The sequence below is a fragment of the Nycticebus coucang genome, chromosome 8 (genome assembly GCF_027406575.1).
Source record: "Nycticebus coucang isolate mNycCou1 chromosome 8, mNycCou1.pri, whole genome shotgun sequence".
Lineage (NCBI taxonomy): Eukaryota > Metazoa > Chordata > Mammalia > Primates > Lorisidae > Nycticebus > Nycticebus coucang.
Genome location: NC_069787.1, coordinates 37,286,561 through 37,313,876, shown reverse-complemented (window position 1 = coordinate 37,313,876; position 27,316 = coordinate 37,286,561). Strand labels below are relative to the sequence as shown.

General features: G+C 41.4%; 1 protein-coding gene across 4 annotated transcripts in view; it reads left to right on the top strand.

Annotated features, from left to right (window-relative positions):
• PTPRG (protein tyrosine phosphatase receptor type G) overlaps positions 1-27,316 on the top strand; it is a 773,199-nt gene that overhangs the window by 526,809 nt on the left and 219,074 nt on the right. For all 4 annotated transcript variants that reach the window (XM_053598712.1, XM_053598711.1, XM_053598714.1 and 1 more), the window contains one exon: positions 25,458-25,553. In XM_053598712.1, coding sequence (XP_053454687.1) covers positions 25,458-25,553 — 96 coding nt within the window. The remainder of the gene's footprint in view (positions 1-25,457; positions 25,554-27,316) is intronic.

Genomic DNA, 27,316 nt, shown 5'->3' with positions numbered 1-27,316 from the left:
TTGAGGCTGGGCGTGCTAATGAGAGAACAGCTTCTAACATGGGATAGTTACTCTGCTTCACTTCATCATGATTGCTTTACAGCTCAAGAACTAGGTACCATTATATTTCATCTTGTTTTTTCAGGTGAAAACTTAAGAGAAGTGTGAAGTTCGTTTCCTAGGGCTGCTGTAGCAAACTCCCACAAACTGGGTATCTGAGAATGATAGAGAATTGCTGTCTTACAGGTCTGGAGAATGAAGTTCTGAGCTCCAAGATGTCGGTGACATCTGAAGGCAGTGACGGAGAACCTCTTCTGTGTTTTTCTCTTAGCTTCTGGTGCTTCGTTTGCTGGCAATCCTTGACGCTCCTTGGCTTGTCCTACATAGATGTATCACATGCCTTCATGCTCATATGACTTTCTCCTTGTATCTTTCTCCGTGTCCAAATTCCCCCCTTTTATAAGAACACCATCCAATTAGGGCCTGTCCTAATGGCCTCATCTTAATTTGATCATCTTCAAAGATCTTACATCCGAATGCAGTAACAGTTGTAAGTAGAAAGAGTTAGGACTTTCAAATCTTTTGTGGTGGGGATACAACTCAAGCCATAACATTGCTTAGGTTCACCTAACGATTATAGTAAGCACTAGAGAGGATTCAAACACAAGTGTACAGCCTCAGGCTTTAAAACTGTGCAGTCATGCATTAGGGAAGTACATTCAAATCCGAATACATGTGTGTTCCCTAATTCAGCAATGAGTAGACAAACATCATGCTATGCATATCTTGTCCAGACAGGACTGACCTGGGAATATGCCCTACTAAGGAATATTGGTCCAGTTGTCATGGAATTGGAAGTTTTGGGTATCCTCTGAGATATGTGCCTTGGTCTGTGGTCAAAGGGCATAGAATGTTCTGCTATTTAGTCTAAGGAGAAAACAAGGCATCTGAGCCTCAGCATTTCATGTTTAATAATCTCTTGTTGTATTATGTGCCTTGTTAGGATGGTTGGCAGCGTCCTTAACCTAATACATAGTACATGCCAGTAGTACCCCTGCTATAGTGGTGACAATCGAAAATATCACCAGATATTAGAAAATGTGTCTCCTGGGGGCAAAAAGTCACCCCAGTTTGAGAACCACTGGCTTAGCAAGGGGAGAATGACATGTGGCTAAACCCTGCAGGCCTGGCACTTGCTCTGCTCTGCCTAGACTTCCTGTCTATTTAAAGTGGTTGCTGGAAGGGGGTGAGGAACAAGCCTTCCTTGCTGAGCTTAACTTGAGGTCTGTGGCATCCGTGGTCATAAGGAGGAGACAGACAGATGGAAGGGCGAGCAGAAGACGGAAAGCCTGTCATGCATGCTGAACAACTTGATTTTTTCAAAGCAAGATAGTGGTTTTAGAATAAATGTGAGATAAAAGGAAAGAGCTTTTATTTGAATAATAAATGATTATCCCTATTTCCAGAGAAAAGCAAATGATTGATATTTTTACTTAACTATTTTTGGGAAATATTTGCAATTAAGATCAGAGGGTTTTTTTATTTTTTATTTTTTTGGCTGAATTAAGGGAATTTTATTGATGTTACATGACAAGGTGGGGCTCCCTAGGCCCCTCCCGTTCTTCAAGGGGCCTGGTGTGGAAACTGTGTTGAGGGAAGATTCTCAATGAGGTGGGGGACTGAGTAGGCAGGGGCACCCCAGCAGCTAAGGCCTCTCTCTTCCTCTCGTGCTGTGGCTGGGGCTGGTGGTCTGGGGGTTCTTACTCCTTAGAGGCCATGTGGGCCATAAGATTACCACCCTGTTGCTGTAGCCAAATTCATTATACCAGGCAATGCGTTTGACACAGTGGTCATTGAGGGCAATTCCAGCCGCAGCATCAAAGGTGGAAGAATAGATGTCACTGTTGAAGTCAGAGGAGACGACCTGGTGCTTGGTGTAACCCAGGATGGTTGAGGGGGCCCTCTGATGCCTACTTCACCACCTTCTTGATATCATCATATTTGGCAGCCTTCTCCAGACAGCAGGTGAGATCCATGACCAACACGTTGGCAGTGGGGACGCGGAAGGCCATGCCAGTGAGCTTCCCATTCAGCTCATGGATGACCTTGCCCACAGCCTTGGCTGTGCCAGTTGAGGCAGGGATGATGTTCTGGAGAGCCCCGCAACCATCACGCCACAACTTCCCAGAGGGGCCATCCACGGTCTTCTGGGTGGCAGTGATGGCATGGACTGTGGTAATGAGTCCCTCCACAAGGCCGAAGTTGTCATGGATGACCTTAGCCAAGGGGACTCAGCAGTTGGTGGTGCAGGAGGCATTGCTGACAATGCAGAGGCTGTTTTCGTACTTCTCATGGTTCACACCCATCACAAACATGGGGGCATCAGCAGAAGGGGCAGAGATGATGACTCTTTTGGTACCCCCCCGTAGGTGAGCCCAAGCCTTCTCCATGGTGGTAAAGACACCAGTGGACTCCACAACATACTCAGCACCTGCCTCGCCCCATTTGCTTTTGGTGGAATCTCGCTCCTGGAAGATGGTTATAGTATTTCCACTGATGACAAGCTTCCTGTTCCCAGCCTTCACTGTGCCATGGAACTTGCCATGGCTAGAATCATACGGGAATATGCAGACCATGTAATTGAGGTCAGTGAAGGGGTGATTGATGGCAACAATATCCACTTTGCCAGAGTTAAAACTAGCCCCGGCGACCAGGTGCCCAGTATGACCAAAGCCGTTTATTCCGACCTTCACTTTCACCCTGGTGCCTCAGTGATGCAGCTGGCACTGCACGAGAAGAAACGGCTGTCTGACAAAGGGGAGGACCAGAGACTGAGATCAGAGTTTTAATGGGCCTTACATGTCAGGGAAAAGGGATAGTTAACCCTAATCTCAGTGGGGGTTTTAAAACCTAGATCTTTATGGTGAGAACCCATAGCCAGTTGCACCCAGTTGAGGAGCATTGTCAAGAGATTCTGACCTAAGGCTCCCCTGCACCCCTCATCCTCCATTTCACACCACGTTCTGCTGCACGAAAAGATGGGGAAGCATCACTCTTCTTTTCAGAAGAAATGCTTCTTCGCAAGTTACTTGCTAGACTCCCAGAATATGCTATTTCCTGAGACATTTCAAGGCATCTGCACCTTGGACGGTGATGTTATCATGTCCCCACATCAGTCACTCTGTTTTCTCTGGGCCTCAGCCAGTGATGTGGCTGTGTATACTGGTCACAGCTCAAGAAACTGAAAAATGAACTCAGAGCTTTACTACAAAGTATGCCAGCTAACAAAAATAACACTGCCAAAGCTGCGCCCTGGACAGGTTGAGGCTCTTGAGAGCCCCAGTGCTGCTGGCCTGGAAGTCTAGTAGAATTTTTTTTTAAGAAAGAAAGAAAACATCCATCTGCTGTGCAGTTTACATTCCAAAAAGGTGATGCCCAAGACCTCCAGATGCCTTCTAATGGGCTAAGACTGAGAAAACTCAGAGGCTGTAGGTTGTACACCACTCTGTACTCCAGACTGGGAACAAAAACACAGGGTATCTCTGTGAAGTGCAAACAGACAACCGCATGAAGAAATTCGTGGGCAGGAATTATTGAGCCAGCATGTTAAAGATGCTTGGGGTGTCGGTGTTTGAAGAAATAATAAAGCCAACCTTTACACCAGGACATGGCACTGTATTATGCTAAAATATAATGCTTTCAATAAAAATATAGCCCCTACCAGAGACACCTTTGAAAACTCAACAATGCATGCGCGGGTGTGTTTCCCCTAGCATGCACATCCCTGTGCATCCAGCCTTATTGCCTTTCTCTATACAATTCAGAAAGCAGGATGGCAAATCGTGTTTACCTAGCCATCGTTCTGGAAGATTGTGTTTACCAAGCCATAGTCATTCACATAAGCTATATGCCTTTATTGTGTGGTGTGTGATACAACTCCATGGCCAACTTCACCTTAATAATTTTAGAAGGGATCATAAGTTGCCTTCTGGTGGGGAGAGAGCTTGACAAAATGATGGCCTTTGGATGTTCACTTTAACTGTGTCAGTTCTTTCATACTAAAGCTTGTTGTTTCTCTTCCGCCATCTTTTTGTTCATGTCTAGGTAATATCTCCTATGGATTCTAGCTCTGTGTTTGCGGATCTAGTGAGTTTATGTGCTGAGTATGTAGGCAATGGGTGTGTCTTGGGCTGCAGTGCACGCCTACCTGGTGTTGGTTAGCGTGACCCTGGTAGGCAGCAGGGACCAGGTTGAATTCAGTGTTGACAGCATCCAGCAGATAGGAGAAGGTTTGAATTCTGACCAAAGCAGTTTGTTGAGATGGTCTAGGTCCAGGGTACTGTAAGAAAGAGAACAGAGTCCCAGTGATCAGAACCGACTGAAGTTGAGCTCTAGTCCTAAGGCAAGGACTCGTTTCTCCCCTGGACTGCGCTATGATGTCTGTTGGGCATGTCCTGCCTTTGGCTTATGAGTGATCATACCATCAGAAGGAGATGCCTTTCTGTATCGCAAAACTCTGCTTTTGATGGACAGAAGTGAATGATTCCCCCATGTCTGATTGGCCTGGTGGAGCCCCACCCCCAGGTGCTTGGTCTGTTGTGAAGGAACCCAAATGCAGAATTTGTCTGGGTGCCCAGCTACTGTGTTCTGAAGCAATTCTTGAACCTTTCTTAAACCTCCCTTTCCCAGTCTTTCAAATGGGGATCACAATAGCACCCCCCCATGTACAGTTGTCATGAAGATAAAATTCTCTAATCTTCATAAAGTGCATGTCCCTGGGACTTTTTCATAAGTGAGCTCTCTATTTATAGATTTTGATTTTTAAACTTGGGCTCTCTCATGTTCTGGTTTTGCAACTCCATTCCATCTATCTACTAGCAATGATTTTTTTTTTTTTTTGAGATGGGGTCTTGCTCTCTTGACCTGGGTAGAGTGCTATGGCCTCATCATAATTCACATTGACCTGGGTGGAGTGCTATGGCCTCATCATAACTCACAGCAACCTCCATCTTTTGGGCTCATGAAATCCTCTTGCCTCGCCCTCCCTAGTAGCTGGGACTACTGGTGCCCACCACAATGCCTGGCTGGTTTGTCTATTTTTAGTAGAGATGGAAGTCTGACTCTTGCTCAGGCTGGTCTCGAACTCCTAGGCTCAAGCAATCCACTTGCCTTGGCCTCCCAAAGTGCTAGGATTACAGGCGTGAGTCACCATGCCCAGCCTACTAGCTGTCATCTTAAAATAACTTAAGGCTTACTCTCTGAAGACTCTGATACCATTCCTGCAAACCCCACTGCTCCATAAGATAATCCAGGAATGGACACTCAACTTCTGATCTTATAGGTGTCAGGTAAGGAATGTGGACTCTGGCCTGATGTAAAAGAGAGAATTTTTTAAAGCATTGTAGAATCTCATTTAGCATGAGCTTAAAAGCTATCTGGTCAGGAGAACAAGTCTCTGCTGTTAGAAGTCAGGACATGGTTACTGGTGGGCGGGGGTAGTGACTATAGAAGAGGACGTGGGGCTTCCAGAGGGGCAAGAAGTGTTCTGTCCCCTCATCTGGATGCAGGTTACATGGGTGTGTCCACTCTGAATCTTCACGGAGGCTGCTCACAGTTGCACATACTGTTGTGTACTCTCCTGGAAGTATGTCAACTCTTCGTGAAGTTCAAAAAGAAATCTTGTCATGTGCTATTTAATTCCTCTTTCAGTTTTTCTTTGTGATTGTTGTACTTGTCATTTCAAATATTTACAAAAGAAATTCTTCTTGTTGACAAATCTTTACACAGTACTGCATGTGTAGAGTAAAAAGTGAAGTCATTGTTGCATCCCCATCACTGCATTTTCAGTTTTCAGAAGTAACCACAGGTAAATTTCTTAGAAATTGTTCTAGTTTCGCCCCCTCTGTGTATGTTTCTGTATTGCTCCTTTGCTTGAAATAAATATGGGAATATTGTAGGCATAGCATTCCATAGCCTTTTAAATTTAATGATATATCATGGACCCCTTTCCGAGCCAGGTGTGGTCAGCACTGTCTTTTTGATAACCGCGTAATAGTCCATTATGTGGGTGCACTCTGATTTATCTCAACAGTCTCCTATTGATTTACAATGAACTTCTCTACAGTCTTTTGCTATTGCAAACAATGCTTTTTGAATGCCCTGAAATTTCCCTCATGATATCTGGAACACTGCTCAGATCTCAATTCAGGCAGCCAACTGTAAGCATCTTTTGATTTCAAATGCCTTCTTTAAAATTAAGATTTTAGGCTGGAGTTTCTGTGGGCATGACTCTTTCATGATGGCTTAATCTCAAGTTTGGAGATAATAAACCAGGCTTCCTGGGTAGACTTCTGGATGTGTTCACTGTTTGATTATGTGTTATAGATCCAAGATAAGTAAAAGAAACAAATGTTTGAGCACAATTATATTTCAGGTAGAGCTTCTCTGAGTGTTTTCTATATTAGCTAACCAGGATGGGTAATGAATGGAGCCAGTTGATAACATGATTATTGGCTGACACTGTCTCCTGTGGATGGTTGGCTCATCATGAAGGCATGGTTTTGATATTTTGTTGTCTCTATCCCCTCTTTTAAATTCTGTGTTTATTCCAAATTACTAACAGTTCCCTGCTGAGATTTATCTATCAGAGTCTAAAGATGCTCTCATTAATGGAATTATTAACCCCTTTTACAAACCAGTAGGGCATCTTCTGGCTTGGATCCAAAGCCTGAAAAACATTGCTTGGCTTTGTCTTGATGCTGAAGTTACTGTTTTTATGATGGGTGGCTTTGGAGAGTAGTGACGGGTTTAGGGTTGGGGGGAAGTGTTATATGTTTTTGTTTTTGTTTTTTCTTAAAATTTAGTACCCGATTAAAGGAATGGATAGACGGGTGGACTGTTGTTTGATAAAGCAAGTATATTAAAATGTTAGCAGTAGAATCAAGGTAGTGAGTATACACAGGTGTTTACAACCAAATTCTTTTAACTTTGCTTTTTCATTTAAAGTTTTTTTTTTTTTTTTGTAGAGACAGAGTCTCACTTTACTGCCCTCGGTAGAGTGCCATGGCGTCACACGGCTCACAGCAACCTCCAGCTCTTGGGCTTATGTGATTCTCTTGCCTCAGCCTCCCGAGCAGCTGGGACTACAGGCGCCCGCCACAACGCCCGGCTATTTTTTGGTTGCAGTTTGGCCGGGGCTGGGTTTGAACCCACCACCCTCGGTATATGGGGCCGGCGCCCTACCCACTGAGCCACAGGCGCCGCCCACATTTAAAGTTTATAACAAAATGCTGGGGGTGGGGAGATCATATGAAATGCAGTGAGAGAGTGGGAAAGTCTTAATCAACAAAGAACCTGATCTGAAGTCATAAAAGGAATGGATTCAGTATCCAGGAACCATTCAACAGAGACATGTATAATTTTGAAAAGAAGTTTTATATAAATTATTGTCATTCTGATCATGAGGAAGAAGATATGTTGATATCATCCCACAGGTTTTGTGGCATTCTTATTTTCCCTGTGGTATTAAATCCTAACTCCAAACTTGTGTGAGGCTATATTCCATCATCAGACCCCTTGTAAGTCATCATCATTCCAACTTACCTAATAACATCATGTTACTTTTCTGTGGTTCCATCTTCTAATTTTATATTTTCCACTCTATCGTATGTTTTCTGTGATATGTGATTCTGAAATCCAAAGTCATTTCCAAGGGAATTCATGGAGAAGAGGATCATTCGGCCAAGAATAGTTTGAATTGTGATCAAAGCTGTCATGGTGGCAGCCCTCTGTCCTCCTTACCACCGGGGCCTGCGACCACTTCCTAAAAGCTTCCGTGTCAATCAGCTGAGTCAGGTTTTACCCAGTATATCAGCAGTGGTGGCATTTTGCCCAGCTTTGGGCAGATTCGCTTTACTCTCTAATTCTCTGGTGTCTTTCTGACCAAAGAGATGGTCTGGGAGAATTAGTACTTTGTGTTTATTCAGAGTAAAGTGAAACTACAGTGTACACTGTAATTTTATGGTCAGGTAGGTAGGCAATTATTAGTCTAAATAAATAGAGTTTTCAACAGAGCAGCTCTGTTAAGTGAATTAAAGTCTGTGTAGATCTGAAACAGTAGCTCAGTCTTTTCTTTACCTCTCCCTCCTTTGGAGAATCAGTGAGCTTGAGTAGCTGTGTGCTTCATTGCAGTCGGAAATAAATGAAGAATGAATCGTGTGGAAGTGAGATCAGAAGTAAAGAAAGATCACAGCTGTGTGACTCTGGACCATCTGTGGCTAGGGGCTAGCAGGTTCATTCCTTCCGAATCCTTTGCTGTGAGGCTGGTTCTGAGTTGGGTCACCAAATGGATCCATTTGCTGTACCTTCTCTCTTTTTTTTTTTTTGATTTTTTTTTTTTTATTAAATCATAACTGTATACAATGATATGATTATGGGGCATCATACACTCACTTCATAAACCATTTGACACATTTTTATCACAGTGGTTAACATAGCCTTTCCGGCGTTATCTCAGTTACTGTGCCAAAACATTTACATTCTACATTTACCAAGTTTCGCAAATACCCCTGTAAGATGCACCACAGGTGTGATCCCACCGATTCCCCTCCCTCTACCCACCCCCCCCTTTCCCACTTCCCCCTATTGTTAAGTTGTAGCTGGGTTATAGCTTTCACGTGAGAGTCCCAAATTAGTTTCATAGTAGGGCTGTGTACATTGGGTATTTTTTCTTCCATTCTTGCTTGAAGCAGAATTAGGATTTTGGTTTGTTCTTTTCTTTTTGATTTTTTTTCTCATTTTAAAGGGGTTTCATTTTTTCCTAGATGTGTTATTGTTCAGAGCCAGCAAACATTTTATTTATTTATTTATTTCAGGATATTATAGGGGTACACTTTTTTTTTTTTACATAATTTGCTTTTGTACATTTTAAGTCAAAGTTATAAGTGTGTCTTTCACCCAGAATTATCTGCATTATACCAGTTGGGTGTGAATGTACCTCAACCCTCCTCTTCCCTCCCATCTAGTGAGTTTCCACTGAGTTTTCTTCCATATGTGCACGGAAGTGTTGATCAACTAGTTCTGATTTAGTATTGAGAACATGTGGTGTTTGTTTTTCCATCCTTGTGATACTTCACTTAGAGGAATTGTCTCCATTTCCATCCAGGTTGCTAGCTCCCCATTTTTTTTTTTTTTTTTATGGCTGAACAGTACTCTGAGTGTACATATCCTACATTTTATTAATCTGTTCCTGTATTGATGGATACTTTGGTTGTTTACATATCTTTGCAGTTGTGAATTCTGCTGCTATCAACATTCAAGTCCAAGTGGGTGTTGTTTTTTGTTTGTTTGGTTTTTTGTTTTTTTAAATGCCTTTTTTCCTTTGGGTAAATGCCCAGTAGTGGAATTGACCAGCAAGTATTTTAAACAATAAATAAATAACCATTTTCATGGCCCCAAACCAATCTGACTCCCTCCCCCCAGAGAAAACTACCTTTAATTTATGTTATGAACCTTTGCTTGCCTTAGTTCTGTATTTTTGTGCATTTATGAGATCTGACAATTAAGTTCTTGCACTCATCCTGGAAAAAAAAATGCTGTCTGACTCATTGCTGAATACCACTATAGACAGCTTCACAGTACTGCCTTTGGGAAGCTATGTACCAACACCAGCACCTAGTCTACCCTTCAAAGCAATTATAGTACTCTTTTTTTTTTGAAATGGTCATCAAAGTTGTCATAGGTTTACCATTGATGGCCTGGAGGACACCAAATCTCTTCCTTTCAATATTTCCTTTATCTTTGGGTAAAGGAAAAAGTCTTTGAGGCCAGATCAGATGAGTAGGAAGGGTGTTCAATACAGTTATTTGTTTACTGGCTAAAAACTCTCTCATTGACAGTGCTGTGTGAACTGGTGCATTGTCGTGATGCAGGATCCATGAGTTGTTGGCCAAGATTTTCAGTTAAGATTTTCCTGTTTCTTTATTACTGTTTACTTGCTCTTCTATGCTTCTCACAAGCAGCTGAAAATTTTGACACACAAGTTGATCAATTTTTGCGATGTTTTCATCAGTTTCCCTTGTTTCTGGCTGCGTTGGCTTCTCTTCATCAGTGATGCTTCTCCTCTCAGAACAACGTTTAACCCGTTTGTACACTCCTGCTTTCTTCATGTCATTATCCCCATCAACTTGGAATAATATGTCCCTAATTTCAATTTCACTCTTGCCAAGTTTAACAAGAAATTTAATGTTTGTTGCTCTAATTCAAGTTCAACCTTCTCACAACAGCACACAAAAACGTGCAATGAAAGTAATGAATTCCACTCCAACTCAGACTCCAGCATTCTCACCATGGCACACAAAAACACACAGTAAAATTAATGAATGCCTTTCAGGAAGATACCATCACATGTTAACACAAACACAACAGTGAGACACTGATACCCCAAGGTTATGAAACCTTAAATAGAGCTGTTTGTAGAATGCTGCCAATGTAAGCATACCGTGGCACGTTCACAAACTCAATTGTCAGACAGTCATACCTCATACCTACAGGACACGTACAAAATTGTCTTATACAGCATATTTAAAATCAAATGTGACCACACTGTGTTTATTTTGCAACTTGACGTTCTCCTTTGACAGTGTATCTTTGAGAGCTTTCCATGTTAGTGCCTGCTGATTAATTTGTTTGCCTACCACATAGTTTATTTCACCTCTTTATTATATATATTAGGGTTCTTTCTCCCTGATACCATCAGTGGGGGGAGCATAGGTACTGTGTACTTGTCTCTGTGTTTTCAGCACTTACGGCAAAGCATTAGAGTTTTTTTTTTTTTGGCCGGGGCTAGGTTTGAACCCGCCACCTCTGGCATATGGGACTGGCGCCCTACTCCTTGAGCCACAGGTGCCGCCTAGCATTAGTGTTTTTAATAAAGAACTTCTTAAATAATATAAAGGGAAACCATTAGGAAAAAATTATTAATTGTCCCCATTCATATTTGTTGTTAGGAAATTTTTAAGATGAGAACAGAAATGTTCATCCCGTCAGTAGATAAGAAGGATCATGAATCCAGTGTTAGCAATGGCACAGGAAAATTGGTATTCTCCTGCATTGTTGGAGTATAAAAGGTGTGTACTCTTCGGGGATCCTCTCATTTGAACTGCTTCTGTTTGTATTAGAGAAAGGATTCTTTGCTCATCAAAACAGGTTCACAGACTGTTTTTAGTAACAGTGATTCTTAACCTTTCGGGTGTTTGGAGCCCTTATAGATTCCGAGGAAAGGCATAGTTGTGTCGTATGAGATCAGGGCTAAAAGTGAACCTTGAAGAGTTCTCAGCACGTGCTCAGGGACTAAACATTCATCTGTTGGGAAGTGAGAGCACTGTCCAGTACATGGCACTGTGTCAGGGGATGTGCAGCCCTACCGGAAACTAAGCCAAATATGTGTTTTCCCCACTACCCAAAAGTCAACTCCCAAAGCTATTGGTTATCTTAAGGGAGACAGAATAATGAGAAATATCTGAGTGGAGTAATACAACACATTTTCCCATGTGAGAAGTAACTTCCATTCATTCACTGCACAGTCATTTGTGAGTTACTGCTACATGTTCAGCCCTGTAAGCAGCCAGAGGGAGAGGTCACAGAACACAGTAAGAAGAGCCTGTTGCAAGGGAACATCCACCAAAAATGGAAAGATGACGTGAGGATCAGAGAGCTGTTTTAAAGAACAGATATTCTGAATCAGTTCACTCAGCTAAACTTAATAACAATGCCTCACTGTGGCCAGGCATGGTGCCTCATGCCTGTAATCCTAGCGCTCTGGAAGGCCCAAGTGAGAATTGCTGGAGGTCGGGAGTTCCAGACCAGCCTGAGGAGGAGTGAGACTCCATCTCTATTTAAAAATAGAGAAATTAGGTTTGGAGCCTGTAGCTCAAGCAGCTAAGGTGCAGCCACATGCACCAGAGCTGGTGGATTCAAATCCAGGCCAGGCCTGCCAAACAACAATGACAACTCAACCCAAAAATAGCCGGGCATTGGGGGGTGCCTGTAGTCCCAGCTACTTGGGACTCTGAGGCAAGAGAATCACGGAAGCCCAGGAGTTGGAGGTTGCTATGAGCTGTGACACCATGGCACTCTACCCAGGGTGACAGCTTGAGGCTCCGTCTCAAAAAAAAAAAAAAAAAAATAGAGAAATTAGAGGGCAAGACACAATTATAAGAGGAACTTTACCTAACAGTTGCAATCAGTGTAACCTAATTCTTTATACCTTCAATGAACCCCAAACAGTAAAAAAGAGAAATTAGCCAGGCATCATGGCATACACCTGTATTCTCAGCTACTCAGGAGTCTGAGACAGGAATATATAACTTGAGCCTAGAAGTTTGAGGCTGCAGTGAGCTAGGATGACACCACTCCACTCTACACAGGGATACAGAGTGAGACTCCGTCTCAGAAAAAAAAAGGGGAGGAGGTGTAAAAAAACTTCACTGTCATAATTGTCTGGTTTGGATTTATAAAACTCAGGAGCAATTTGGGAAGCCTCCAGGTTGTCTTGCATGTGTGTTCTCAGAAATATTTTGCACCAACCTTTTTCTTAGGAAGAGTGATTTGGCAACATTCAGCTGTGCAGGCACAATGCAGTTTTCTGGTTGAAATTGCACAACTTGTCTTTGTGAACAAGCTGTCTTGGAGGCCTCCGTATGGGAGAAAGGGAGGGATACAACCGACTCTACATCTGTGTTAAATTCATTTTGTTTAATTGAAAATTCATGACATCATCGTTTCTCCCCCCCCCCAAAACCTATTATGGGATAGAAAATACAACGTCAGAAGTGAGGAAAGAACTAGAGTGGGACCTTGGGTTGAATCAGTAACAACTAAACTATATATTAGATTTCTTGTATTTCAAAAACGGGAGACATATTGCTGATTCCTAGCTGGTTTTGAATGATTTATAACCTTTTATTTGTGGTTGAATGTTGCAGTCTGTGTTGTCATGGAAATTCTATTGAATTTATAGGTCCATTTATCCAAAATGATTTTCCAGACTTCATTTCATGGTGAATCATGTGGCTGTTACTCCCAAGTACAAAGCAATTTCTAAAAAGTTTCATATTACAAAGAGCACAAACACTGTGGTGGTTATTTTCGTGTTTTTGAAATACAAATGAGTTCCAGGTGCACCTAGGGACCCCTCCCCCTCCACTGTGTCCAAGGCATTAAGCTGCACTGCATTTCAGAACCACCTTCTATATAAAATAGCTACGCAAGCAAGGAAACTTTGTTTTCATAGAAAAGAAAGGCAATACAGTAACTTCAGGAATAGGGGAAAACGACTGCTTGCCCAGCCTCTGTCTGCCAGTAGCTCCTCTCAAGTGGTGACAACCAAAATGTCCCTAGCACGGCCAGATCTCCACTGGCATACAGAATCACCCGTGGTTAGGAACACTGCCCTGGAAGCTTGGTGTTAGGATCCTAGAGATAACTAATAGATAATTTTCATTGCAGATGGGAGTTCGATCAGGATCTTGTAGGCTGTGCAACCGCATGTCTGGTTTCAAATCCCTTTGTTATTACTTCTTAGACAAGACCTAGTAATTCAGCCTTGATTTCCTTTTGTGTAAAGTGAGAAAAATTATAGTATCTCCCTCAGAAAGTGCTGGAAAGGACTTAAGTAATTAATTGATGTAAAGTATTAATAATTGAGTACATTTAAACAATTCTCCTGGAGTGTGTCATACATAACACTGCTTCTCGGCCTCACTTGCAGTGTCAGCCACGGGGAGAGGGTAGGTGGGAAGGATTCTTGGCTGGTGTGATTGTTCCTGTTACTCAGTTCTCCAGTGGAGTGATTCTGTACATTCATGGCCAGTCACTGTGACTTGCTCTATCAAGCAGATAAATTCAATCTAGCCTTATTCCTAGATTTAAAGGTAGCCCACCTCAAAATCAGATGGGTGCAGAACAGGGTGGCATACTGGGCCTTGCTCTGTCATTATATGAGAAAGTTATGTACTTTTGTTCATCTTGGTTTTAGAAGCCTGGCTCTCTTCTCTAATTCCCTTTGTTATTAAAGTATCACATACAAAGAAGAAAAGTCACAAATAGTAAGTGTACAGGTGTACGAATTCTCATCACCTGCACCCAGATCATCCAGAGAATTTAATCAGCATCTCCCAGACCCCTTTTCTAGTTACTAACCCCAAGGATAACCATTGCGCTGGCTTCTAACTCTTGAGTTTTCCATATTCTCATACTTCCTTCCAGTGGAGTCACAAGAGTACATTCTTTTGTTTGGGGTTTTTGTTATGGTTTGTTTGGGCTTATTTGATTCATCTTTGTGGGGGTCAACTGTGTTGTCATCTGGTTGTCCTGTGTTCCATCTGGTATCCCACTGTGAGGCTGTGACATAATTTGTTTCTCCTTTCCATTATGGGTTACCGTTTAGGTAGCTTCCTATTTGGCATTTGGGAATATTTGCAAATAGCCCTTTTACCACTAACTTACTTGTTGGTGTGGGATTTTTTTTTGTTTTAGAGACAGAGTCTCACTTTGTCGTCCTCTGTAGAGGGCTGTGGTGTCACAGCTCACAGCAACCTCCAGCTCTTGGACTTAGGTGATTCTCTTGCCTCAGCCTCCCAAGTAGCTGGGACCACAAGCACCTGCCACAATGCCCAGCTATTTTTTGTTGCAGTTTGGCTGGGGCTGGTTTTGAACCCACCACCCTCAGTATATGGGGCCGGTGCCCTACTCCCTGAGCCACAGGCACCGTCCTGTTTTTCCTTTCTCTTCCTTGTTTCCCTTCTTTAATACTAAGAAACATGAAAGCAAATTGGCGGCTTTTAGTATGCCAGACATGGTGAAAGGTGCTTTACTTGAGTTATTTAATCCTCTCTATAATCCAGTGTCTTTTTCCCCCTTCATTTTACTCATGGAGATGTTAAGTCACAGAGAGGGCAACTAACTAACTGGGTCACACAGCTATTAAAAATGGAAAATCTGGGCAGCGCCTGTGGAGTGTTCAAACTCGGCCCTGCCAAACTGCAACAAAAAATAGCCGGGTGTTGTGGCAGGCGCCTGTAGTTCCAGCTATTCGGGAGGCTGAGGCAAGGGAATCGCCTAAGCCCAAGAGTTGGAGGTTGCCGTGAGCGGTGACGCTACCGTACTCTACTGGGGATGATAAAGTGAGACTCTGTCTCTTAACAAGAAAAAAGAAAAATGAAAAAGCTATAGTTTACTGCCCTCTTTCCTGAGTGCACGATAAGGGTGTCTTGTCAACATACAGCTAGATTCTGAACCTACCTCGTTTGTGCCGAAACTTATGCTGGACTGTAAGAAATAACTCGTGAAACATGCATAGTAAATCCCTGAAAAACTCAACTTTTTGTAAGGAAGAGCCTGGACTTTTCCTTAGCAAGGGAAAAGTGCAAAGATTTAATATTTATTTGATTAATCAGATGCATCACTGAACCAGAAATCCTGAAAATCAGCTAATAAATAGGTGTATAACGGAATGAACCAGTTACACACAGAGACTTTTTTTTTTTTTTTTTGGTAGAGACAGAGTCTCACTGTACCGCCCTCGGGTAGAGTGCCGTGGCATCACACGGCTCACAGCAACCTCTAGCTCTTGGGCTTCAGCGATTCTCTTGCCTCAGCCTCCAGAGCAGCTGGGACTACAGGCGCCCGCCACAACGCCCGGCTATTTTTTTTGTTGTTGCAGTTTGGCCGGGGCTGGGTTTGAACCCGCCACCCTTGGCATATGAGGCCGGCGCCCTACTCACTGAGCCACAGGCGCCGCCCCCCACACAGAGACTTTTAAAAAGGATTCCCAAAACATCCTGGCACCCGATTGCATGGCTCATAGCTCTAGTGTGTACTTGGGGTTCTTCTCCAAAACTTTTCATTCCTGCTGTGAAGTAGTTGAAGATAATTTCATGTTACAGGGCAAGTGAAAACAGGAAATAATTAAGGATTAGTACACTCTGTGATTAATGATTTGTATAAAGCAAACTTTTCAGAATGTTTATTTAAATGCTGCCCTGCCTGCAAAGATGTCTAATACCTACTATTCTTTGGAGCTTGGTTATTCTAAAAATATTCTACCAGTGAAGCCCACTCACAGGTGTCTTTGCTGTGCTTTGTAGCAGGAGTCATTGGATGTTGGCTGGTCTGTGGACACGATTTATTTCCACCTTAATTTACATATACCTCTGGTCATAAAGAGAGTAAAAAAGATATATAACAATAGGAAAATGAGAGCTGTTTGGTTTGTTCTTACTTTTCCAAAGACTGTGTTTATTGAAGATTTATTACAACAGTCCCATGAGGTGAATATTACCTCTGTTTTATACACGGGAACACTTAACTAGCTGTAAATATCTCCTGTGTCTTCAATATGCAAATCAGACCTTACTCTATAGCAAATGCTCTTAGATCTTCATCTAACACTACCCAATTCTGCCAACTTCATGGATACTTTTCTGTAAGCCATAGGAGAGTGAGCTGGATTGTAATAGGGCTGCATTTCCCAGGGGAGAGACTTCCAGGAGGAAATGAGTGATAAGCTGAAAGATATAAAAGTAACTGGATTACATTGTGGTTTTATACAGGCAAGCCCTAAATTACAAGCATCCAACCTAACATACAACTCACATTTATGAATGGAGGCTATTACAAGTAATAGACAGAGGTACCTGTTCCAACTTACATACAAATCCAACTTAACAAACCTACAGAACCTATCTCTTTCGTGACTCAGAAGCTGCCTGTGACCTGCTACACAGACACATATCTACATGCGTGTGTGTATGTTTGTTTCATACCAGTAATGACTTCTGGGGAGATACATCAGTCTGGGTTCTCCAGAGACACAAGACCCATGGAATACCTCCCACCCCTAGCCTGTAATTAATGGGTTCTAATTCTTTTTTTTTTTTTTTGTAGAGACAGAGTTTCACTTTATTGCCCTTGGTAGAGTGCCGTGGCGTCACACAGCTCACAGCAACCTCCAACTCCTGGGCTTAGGCGATTCTCCTGCCTCAGCCTCCCGAGTAGCTGGAACTACAGGCGCCCGCCACAACGCCCGGCTATTTTTTGTTGCAGTTTGGCTGCGGCTGGGCTTGAACCCGCCACCCTCGGTATATGGGGCCGGCGCCCTGCTCACTGAGCCACAGGCGCCGCCCAATGGGTTCTAATTCTAATTAACTCTGCTTGGGGCTGATATTGCAGCCTGAGTCAGAAGGCTAGAAACTCTGGCAGAATTTCTCGGTTGTGGTCTAGAGATAGAATGTCTCCTTTTCTTTCTTTATTTCTTTTTTTTTTTTTTGGTTATGGGCGGGTGCCCTACTCCTTTGAGCCACAGGCACCACCCTAGAATGCCTTCTTTTTAAGGTCACCTCAGGGCTTTCACTGATTGCATGAGACCCACTCACATTGGGGAGGGCCATCGGCTTTACGTCTAAAGTCGATGGGTGTAAATGTTGGTCATATCTAAAAAAGACTTTTACAAAATACTTTTACAAAAATAATAGTGATCTCTTTAACTATCCTTGATAGGAAAAAAAATGATGATCCTTTAAAGAAGTGACTAGAACTAAAAATTAGTTGAAAACTAATTTTAGTTCTTAGTGGGTAAAGCTACCCACTCAGTGTTGTGTTTTGTATTTTTATATAATATATATTCTGTGTATTTATTTTTTTTCTCCATAATTTAAATGAATTGATCTTTGGTTGGAGCGTAAAAATAGCAGACCAGAATTACTTAGAAAATGGTTTGGATTTCTTGTGGATTAGAGAGAAAGTAACACAGTCTGCGTTTAGCAGAGCCACACCTGGGCCCACCAAACCATTTCACAGTGATGGTCTGTATTTGCGCCTTTCTGAGTAGTCACTCCCTCAGTTTAAATGCCTTCAGTATTCTGGTCCCTCCTTGCCATTCATTTTGTTCTTTATTCCAACAGACAGAAAGGACCTCGTTAATCACTTGGCTGTCCTTGCTTCAAGCCACTTAGAGCTCTCACTTATTTCTTTCATTCCAGGAATAAATTAGTAGTATCAGTGAGCACCAGTTTGCAGGGGACCCAGCCTTGAACTGGGCAGGTGGACTTCCTGCCTGCACACATCTTCCTGTCTAAAGGTGATGGCAGAATCAAAGACAGAATTACAACGTGATGTGTCGGGGGTGTGCAATCTGGGTGAATCATTGTTAAGGTACAACATAATTTAAAAAGCAAGTTAGATTAAGAACTTATTTTATAAAAACCTCAATTCTGACATATGCAAATCCTTGAAAAAGTAGAACCAGCTGATGAAGTGTGTTTGGATTTCTACTCTGCCTTTGCTACACGTTTTTATTCTCAGGCGGCTGTTCCATGTCCACCACCACATTCTTGACTGGCTTACAGCCCGTTAATGCCAAGCATGATTAGAAAAATCCATTTCCACCTCTTCAGTTCTGTTGTCTGTTGCCTGCTATGTGATTTTTAATTCTGCTGTTGCCTTTTTAGTTACCTGCTTTATTTCATCCTGTTTACATCTCATCTCCATCTGTTCTTTTCTATAGCGTTTGCCTGTGTGTTCTTCCACTCTATTAAAAATTCCCAACAGTATCCTGGAAATGTCTGCTGAGTCCTGCAGTAGATTGCCTTTCCTCTGAGCTATCTGCATTCTGTTTTCTTATTTAATGCATCATTATTTTTTCCTTGGGCCACGTGGAGGGGACATGTGGGGAAAATGGAAGTTTTTTGAGAGGAAATAAAGTGTAGAGCTTTCTAAATCTGCATGGATGTGACTGTTGGGTTTTCCATTCTTGTGTTGGGTTCTTTTCCTCTGGCCTCCATTATTACAGCGACCTGAGAGTTGACTTAGACACACACCTGTAACATTAGAGAATAGAATTTCACCTTCAAGAAAAGACCCCTTCTTGCCCATAGCTTGTATTAATTTGGTATTTATATCATATGTGCTTCCCTTGATTGTGAGCCATTTATTATCTTATGCTTCCTTGTGATACACTTACTCAACTTTGGCATTTAAAGTCAAAGTTAATCTTGTCTCATTATTGATATTTTAGTCTAAGTACAGACTGTGTCTTTATCAGTCATGATGGCTTACACAGAATAAGCATCAGGCAAATTCTCTTGCCAGTTGGAAGGAAACATAGTGATCAAAACCTTGAACTCTGGGGTTGAAACGACAATTTTTCTGTCTCAACCCCATTTTTCTTCCTTAAGAGCTTTGTAAATTTTGGAAATTATGAATTTTGGAAATTCTTGGTTTCCTTGCCTATAAAATGAAGATCATGGTACTGCCTACCTCACTGAGTGTTAACGAATGATAGTTCCACACCTGGCATATAGTAGACATTCACTAAATGTTTGAAAAACAAGATTAATAATAATATAAAGGCTCTGGTTTCCAGATATATTGCTTTCTGTTCATAGACAGTGATACATAATTGGAAACCAGACATATATATTTTTAAAATAAAATTACAACTAGAGCTTATTCTTTTAACATTTTTTTTTTTTTTGAGTCTGACCCTGTGACCTGAGTAGAGTGCCATGGCATCATAATTCACAGCAACCTCAAACTCTTGGGCTCCAGCAATCCCCTTGCCTCAGTCTCTCGAGTAGCAGGGACTGCAGGCACCTGCCACAAGGCCTGGCTGGTTTTTCTATTTTTAATAGAGATAGGGTCTCACTCTTTCTCAGGCTGGTCTCCTGAGCTCAAGCAATCCACCCTCCCAGGGTGCTAAGATTATAGGTGTGAAGCACCACACCAGCCACAACTAGAGTCATTTTAAATATAAGGGGAAAAGTTGCACAAGACAAGGGAAAAAGGAAGCTAAGTGGGCATTTTGCTGTGACTCTGCATGTATCATGCTGTCAGCCCTACACGTAAACCTCCCTCCTGTTACTGGGTAGTGTTGCTGTTCATGTAGGCATTTGCCAAATCTGTATTTTAGGAGGTGGTGCCTGGTTGATGGGAATACTTTTAAGATGGTTTGCTTTTCCTCTGGAAAATTCCATTTTCCAAATGCCAAATTATGCTAGGTTATCCATCATCTTCACCTGCTAGAGAAATACCTAGAGTGTTTTTTGGTCAAGCCATTCTGCAAGGTGGAGTCCAGTGATCCATTTGGGCCAATGAGTCTCACCCTTGACTTTGAAGAATTTGGCAGAACTGGTCCCATGATCACGCCCTGGTACACCTAGTCAGTCTACCAATGGCTTTTTAGTTGAGTTTTATCTAGTTTATTCCTGTGCATGGGGAGACATATATATCTTGTGGATCCCTCCATGATGTAAGAACATTCGTTTATGTCACATTTATCCAGGTTTTCTTCCTGTAAAAGCAAGTCCTAGTGGAAAGGGTCTCGCTGACTAGTTTTCCAGAATATCCAAAGTTCTACTCTCAAATATATTTGGAAAATACTGAGTTCAAGTTGCTAAGTCCATCAATAACATTTTCCACTAGAAATAGCCAGGGCTTACTCAAGATATGGCCAGTTCTGAGACTGGGGCAGTAGGAATACTAGATGACCCCAAATATCTCTGCCTGGTAATAAGGAGACCCTGTGAAACAAAAAACAATAGGAAATGGCAGAGTGACAGAGGAACCCTTTCGAAGGGTACCCTACTGGGGTCTAGGACAGCTTGAGCATCCAAGTAATGTTAGTAATGGAATTTAATAATGGATTGAATAAAAGAGAAATCAAAATAAATGTGTCCAAATGGATTAGACAAATGAAGGTTTAAACTGTGGAGAAGGGACAGCTATTCCTTCCTCTGGGATGCCATCAATGAGGATAAAGGAATGTGGAGTCAGAGAGTCATCAATGGATACTAAAACTAGTGAGTAAAAGATGAAAAAAAGAGGGCGGCACCTGTGGCTCAAGGAGTAGGGCACCAGCCCTATATACCGGAGGTGGCAGGATCAAACCTGGCCCTGGCCAAAAACTGTGAAAAGAAAAGATTAGAAACAGAATATTTATGTAACCTTAAAGTATCTCCCTACAAGGTGCATTTTAATTACAAAAGGAAAATTAATAACTTTATAGTTGTGAACCCTGGCAGCATAACGTTACCCAAGTGATCAAGATACACCTTCCTAGTCTTGGGATAAATCCAGGTGCCTGTAATGTACCCCCTGATCCCTGAAAAAACACCATGTTGGTGCTGTGGTGACCTGCCCAAGATGCATCCCTGGAATCTAATCATGAGAAACTATGAGGGAGACTTCAGTTCTGTGAACTAACTTTCCTACACACTGAATATTGTCAGAGTGAAAAAAGACAAGGGCTGAGTAACTGTTCCAGGTGACAGAGGGGTGGGGAAGGCAGGAGGGCCACATGAAGGGACATGACAGCTAAACGCAAAGTTGGGTCTTAGATCGGATCCTGGAATGAGAACCAAAAGTGATCTGTAACGGGCTTTATTTGGGCATTTAACAAAATGTGAAAATGGATTATTAGTTCAATAACAGTATTGTATTATTGTGAAGTTTGCTAATTTTAATAATTATCCTTTGGTTATGTCAGAGAACGTCCTTATTCTTAGAATTTACACATTTAAGTATTTAATGGCATATATTATTTCACACTTACTTCCCAATGTGTTTATGTGTATACAAACAGAGGGCAAATGGGGTAAACTGTAAATGATTGGTGGTACTGGGTAAAGGATGTATGGAACAGTTCATAGATCTCTTTTTTTTTTTTTTTTTTTGTAAAGACAGAGTCTCACTTTATGGCCCTCGGTAGAGTGCCGTGGCCTCACACAGCTCACAGCAACCTCCAGCTCCTGGGCTTAAGTGATTCTCTTGCCTCAGCCTCCCGAGTAGCTGGGACTACAGGCGCCCACCACAACGCCTGGCTAGTTTTTGGTTGCAGTTTGACCGGGGCCGGGTTTGAACCCGCCACCCTTGGTATATGGGGCCGGCACCCTACCGACTGAGCCACAGGCGCCGTCCCATAGATCTCTTTATTACCAGATTTTCCAGATCTTTTCTTCAGCTCACTTGTGTCATGATTGCTGTGAGTCTGTAGCACTTTTTCACATTATTATAAAGAACACATCTTAGGGGATGTGAAGGGAGGATTATAGATGTGAATTTTGAGAGCGAATTTAGAAAGTTGCTAAAGTTGTTTTTCGAGGACAGGTTTCCAGTGTCCATCCAAATTGGGCCACCGGTAACAATTAGCAAAAACGGTTAAGGTACAGTTTACGCATCAAAACCCCATGTAGTTATTTACTCATATTTTAGATAGCATCAAACTTTACCGTCACTCAGTAGACTATAACTTGAGAGAGATAACACGGAAAATTGATATTTCAAACCTGTGCTACTGTTCTCTTCCTGAGACATTTTATTATCCAGATGGGTGGAGCTGTGACTCAAACACATTTTCTAAAAATGCATTTTCTTACCCAATTGTAAATGAAAATGCCCTTGAAGAGGTCTTAAAGTATTTTGTATCACACACTATTCAGGTGATGCATTAAACAATGCCGCCCCTGCTCATGCGCTGAAGTGTAAGAAAGCCTTCTGCGAACCTACTTAATTTGAGAGCCTGAGTTTTAAAAGGAAAGTGAAGTGTAATTTTCTGAATATACTTGTATGGAGTTTCTTTCTTGGGCGAGTAGCATTGCACCAAAAGCAATTCACCTGGTATTAAACTGTTTTAATCCACACCTCATTGAATGGGTTTTTCTCAGGGTAAATTCATGATGTCTAAAGCTGTCCAAACCTTAAGGCAAAGCATTTGTAAGAAACTGTCGGAATCAGTATGAATTCATAGTCTTAAGAAAAAGCATTCTCTCTAGGAAAGAAAATCCTCCAAAAGAATTTACCTATCCCTCTCACGTCTACCCTGGTACCAGAGTTTTCCTAGAAACTGTCCTGGTTTGGGCTACTTGATTTCACCCTTCAGAAAAGAAATGCGGTCATGGTCTCAGCATCTTCTTAATTCAGTCATCAGAACTCTGTTTACCATTGACCTATACTTCAGCTTCTTGCTCTGATTTAACATTGCTTACTGGGCGTTGATTTGTTCAATATCAAATCTCCAAACTCCATCTGGGGTGTGGTTCTTTAGCCTCCTACAGAAAGACAGCATCATGTCATTTGGAAAAATGGAGAAATAGAGGCCATGAAAGAGAGCTAATGACATAGGAGACTCTAAAGCAGGCGTCCTCAAACTGCGGCCTGCGGGCCACATGAAGTGGTGTGAATTGTATTTGTTCCCATTTTGTTTTTTTTTACTTCAAAATAAGATATGTGCAGTGTGCATAGGAATTTGTTCATAGTTTGTTTTTTTTTAAACTATAGTCCGGCCCTCCAACGGTCTGAGGGACAGTGAATTGGCCCCCTGTTGAAAAAGTTTGAGGACGCCTCCTTTAAAGAGTAGAATCATCTAAAAGACTTGATAGAATCATACTCTGACTAGAAATTTTAAGACGTTTGCCAAAATGTTAACTTTAAGCTACTATAAGGAAGACGGCAATTTGTTGAGCATTGATGACGTCTAAGCAGGAAGTCTACCTATGACCCTTTAACTATACTGACTTGTTTGAGCACCACAGCCACCTCACAAGGTGGAAATACTTGACTTTGTGCACAAAAAAGTTGATGCTCGGAAAATACCTTGCCTCACAGGTCTCATAAGCAAGTAAATGAGGAAGCGGGATTAAGAACTACTCAGCCCTACTAGGAAACTAATTTATAGCTTTCATACGAAAGCTATAATCCAATTATAACCTAAGAATATGGGGAAAGGGGAAAGGGAGGGGAGGGGAGGGGGGAGGATGGGTGGAGGGAGGGTGGAGGGTGGGACCACACCTTCGGTGCATCTTACAGGGGTACATGTGAAACTTATAAATGTGGAATATAAATGTCTTAACACAATAACTAAGAAAATGCCAGGAAGGCTAACCAGTTTGATAAAAATATTTCCAGTTTGATGAAATTATTTCAAATTGTATATAAAACCACTGCATGGTGCCCATGATTGCATTAATGCACACAGCTATGATTTAATTAAAAAAAAAAAAAAAAAAGAACCAAGATCTGTTCTTTATGTCACATAGGGAGTGTCTTAGGGATAGTCTGGTTCATTTTTGTTTACTAAATTTTATAAAATTTCAAGGTGTGGGCCAGGCATGGTGGCTCACACCTATAATCACTTTGGGAGGATGAAGCAGGAAAATCACTTAAGACCAGGAGTTCGAGACTAGCCTGGACAACATAGTGAGGCCCGGTCTCTACAAAAAATAGAAAAATTAACCAGACATGGTGGCTTGTGCTGGTAGTCCCAGCTACTTGGGAGGCTGAGGCAGGGAGATTCCTTGAGCTCAGGAGTTTGAGGCTACAGTGAGCTATGATGATGCTACTGCACTCTAGCCCAGGCAACAGAGCAAGACACTGCTTCCAAATTCAGTAGAACATGTTTAAGTTGACCAGTTAAGGGACTATAACAAGCTGGTCAGCATATGGAGGAGGGCAACACAAGGAATCAGGTGTACTGTACTGATATGTACATGGAGTGCACATCCGATATGTGAAATTAGGTCAACATAAGGAGATAGTCATTGTAGGGAGGTGGTCACCTATGAAGGCTCTACTGTGTACATACGTGTTCACATACATGAGATATATATGTGGTATATATGAAATATCAAGGCACAGTCAAGCATTAAAACTGTACAATGATTTTAAGTTGATATATCTGTGTTCTGCTGTTTTAGTAAGAAGCTCTCGTCTAGCCAAATATAAAGGAGATATTTAAGGTCTGGATGAGACACCTAGATTTTAGAGTCTCATGTTTAATCTTGGTCAAGTTAATGTCAAATTACTAAGTACTATTTCTCCTCTATAACTGAGTATAGTAATTTCTGCCCTCCCTTTAGAGGGGATATTGAAAGGATTGAGCAAAATAATGTGACTTGGCTTTTTGCAGACTGTAAGGTGTAAAGCATTACTGTTACCATTTTCATTCTGTTTCTTTATGAATTCACTGAAATATGCCATTTGGGCTGTTTCTCAAAGCTACTGAGATACCCCTTCAAATTCTCATCACCATATCGTGCAACTGTTTTTAAAACCATGCCCATTTAAGTGTTTATAATTTTAATGTGTGGACTGAATCTTATGAGCTTTGTTTTCTACTTCTGTTGAAATTTTGCTTTTTCATAGGGACATTTCACCATGACCAGTGTATTCGGTAAAATTTGTTGTTATTTGTCTTGGGTGGCATGAATGTACTGTGGTTATGTGACATGTGATACATTCTGAAGTGCGTAGGGATAAAATGACATGAGGTCTGGGTTTGCTGGAAAATACTTTAGCAGAGAAAAAATACGGATAGACGAATTGGCAGATCTTAGTAAGTGGGTAATACGAGTCCATTGTACTATTTTTTCAACTTCTGTGTATGTTTGAAAATTTTCCCAATACATTTTTTAATTGTTCTTTTACAGATGCAGATTTTCTTTTACAATCCAGATGACTTTGACAGCTTTCAAACTGCAATTTCTGAGAACAGAATAATCGGAGCCATGGCCATATTTTTTCAAGTAAGTTAACAGTGGCTCAAGTACTTCAACCAGAGAGTTCTTAGAGTATTTTTTTATAATTTGCCAAATTGTTCTATGTTTAATGAATGCATCTGTTTTCTAGTTCACACCTGTCTAAATGAAAGATATTTCATATTGTCTAAAGTGTGATTTAAAATGTAAATAAGTATGTTTAGAAACATAATGAAAATTTTTGCATGAATTATTCTGATTTTATTGCTACTTGACTGGTGCACAGATTGAAGAACACATTTATCACCTAACTTTGTTGCTGAAGCATTTTGAACAGGTTCCTTCAGCATATTAAGTCTGATGTTTTTTTTAAAAGGTGGTTTTCTTTGGTCCAACTTTAAAATTTGACATTACTCGCAAGTAGATTAATAAATAGAATCAGTTGCTTTTGTAAAGAGAGCCCTTTTCTTTCCCTCCCAGAAATCCCCATGGTAATGAAAGTTTTTGTTGAGACTATTTCCAAGTTAGTACATTTATGAATTCCGTCCTTTCTGTCTATGCTTGTGTTGATGAATGTTCATAGCTCGTATTGATCCTACACATCAAAGTCATACCTTGCACCCCTCCATAGACACAGTGTCCATGCTTTTTAATGAGTCCAAATTAAAAGCAGTGTTGGTCAAGGAGTGCCTGGACCAAGTTGCCTGCAGGAGCCTGTGCTGCTTTGTTATGTGGAATGCAACCTGAGCAGTAGGCGTTTGATTTCTCTTTCAGTCTTAAAATTTGCCTAAAGACTACTTACAGGTATTTCTTTTTACCATTGAGTCACTGCTGGAAAATAGTGTCCTTTTGACAACTCAGAGGAACATTCAAGACATCCTAAGCTTCTCCCAAATGGGTCTTTAACATCTGCCTTTTTCAGCAGTTTTGTTTGTGACTGAGATGGAGCCGTTCTTGTTTGGAGTGTGTTACTTTCGTCTCCCTTTTTAATAGGTAGCACCTGATTGACAATTCTCTGTGGTTTATCTCTCCCTCTTAACTACTTTTTCTCCCTTTTCTGTTCTTGGATAAAGAGTCACATGGGAGATTATGGGTGGAAATTTGAGAAGCCTAATATTCTATATAATGTTATAAACCATAAGAATGCCAGTCATCTGCATTGATCATGGCACTGGTTTCCAAACAGTGGATTTTGACTTACTGTTGGGCCTTGAGATTGTTTCAGTGAGTTCTGACCATCATTTTTAAAATAATGAAATAGAATAATATAGAACAGGGAAATAAAACTCAGAAAGTATCAGAGTGTATCATACATAGTAAAGGTCAGTATTTGTATAGAACCCTGTTTTACATTCCAGTTGCATACTGGAAGTGCACTGGTTCATGACATAATGTGTATTACTTTCTGTGGGTCACAGTAAGGTGTTTGGGAGTTCTCCTGTTTAAGCAGTGTGTTGACCTGCTCTGTCCACGATTCTCCCAACACATCTTTTTTCTCTTACTACTTCCATGAACCACAGTAGAGTGTAGTGTTTTATGAGTGTCCTCACTGCAATCAAAAACAACTTGCTTTTGAATTCCACCTCTTTTTCTTAACAGCTGAATGATGCAGTTATTTAAACTTTTCAACTTGGGTATCCTTATCTGTGAAATGGGGATAACAACTAATATATCATGAAGATTGCAGTAGTAATTAAATGAAATCTCAAGTATGGTTTCTGGCACTTGGTGGGCCCTTGGTAGATGCCAAATAATCTGATTCTGTATCCATCCAACTGTTCCTATGGGATGGAGACTCTAAGGACGTTTGT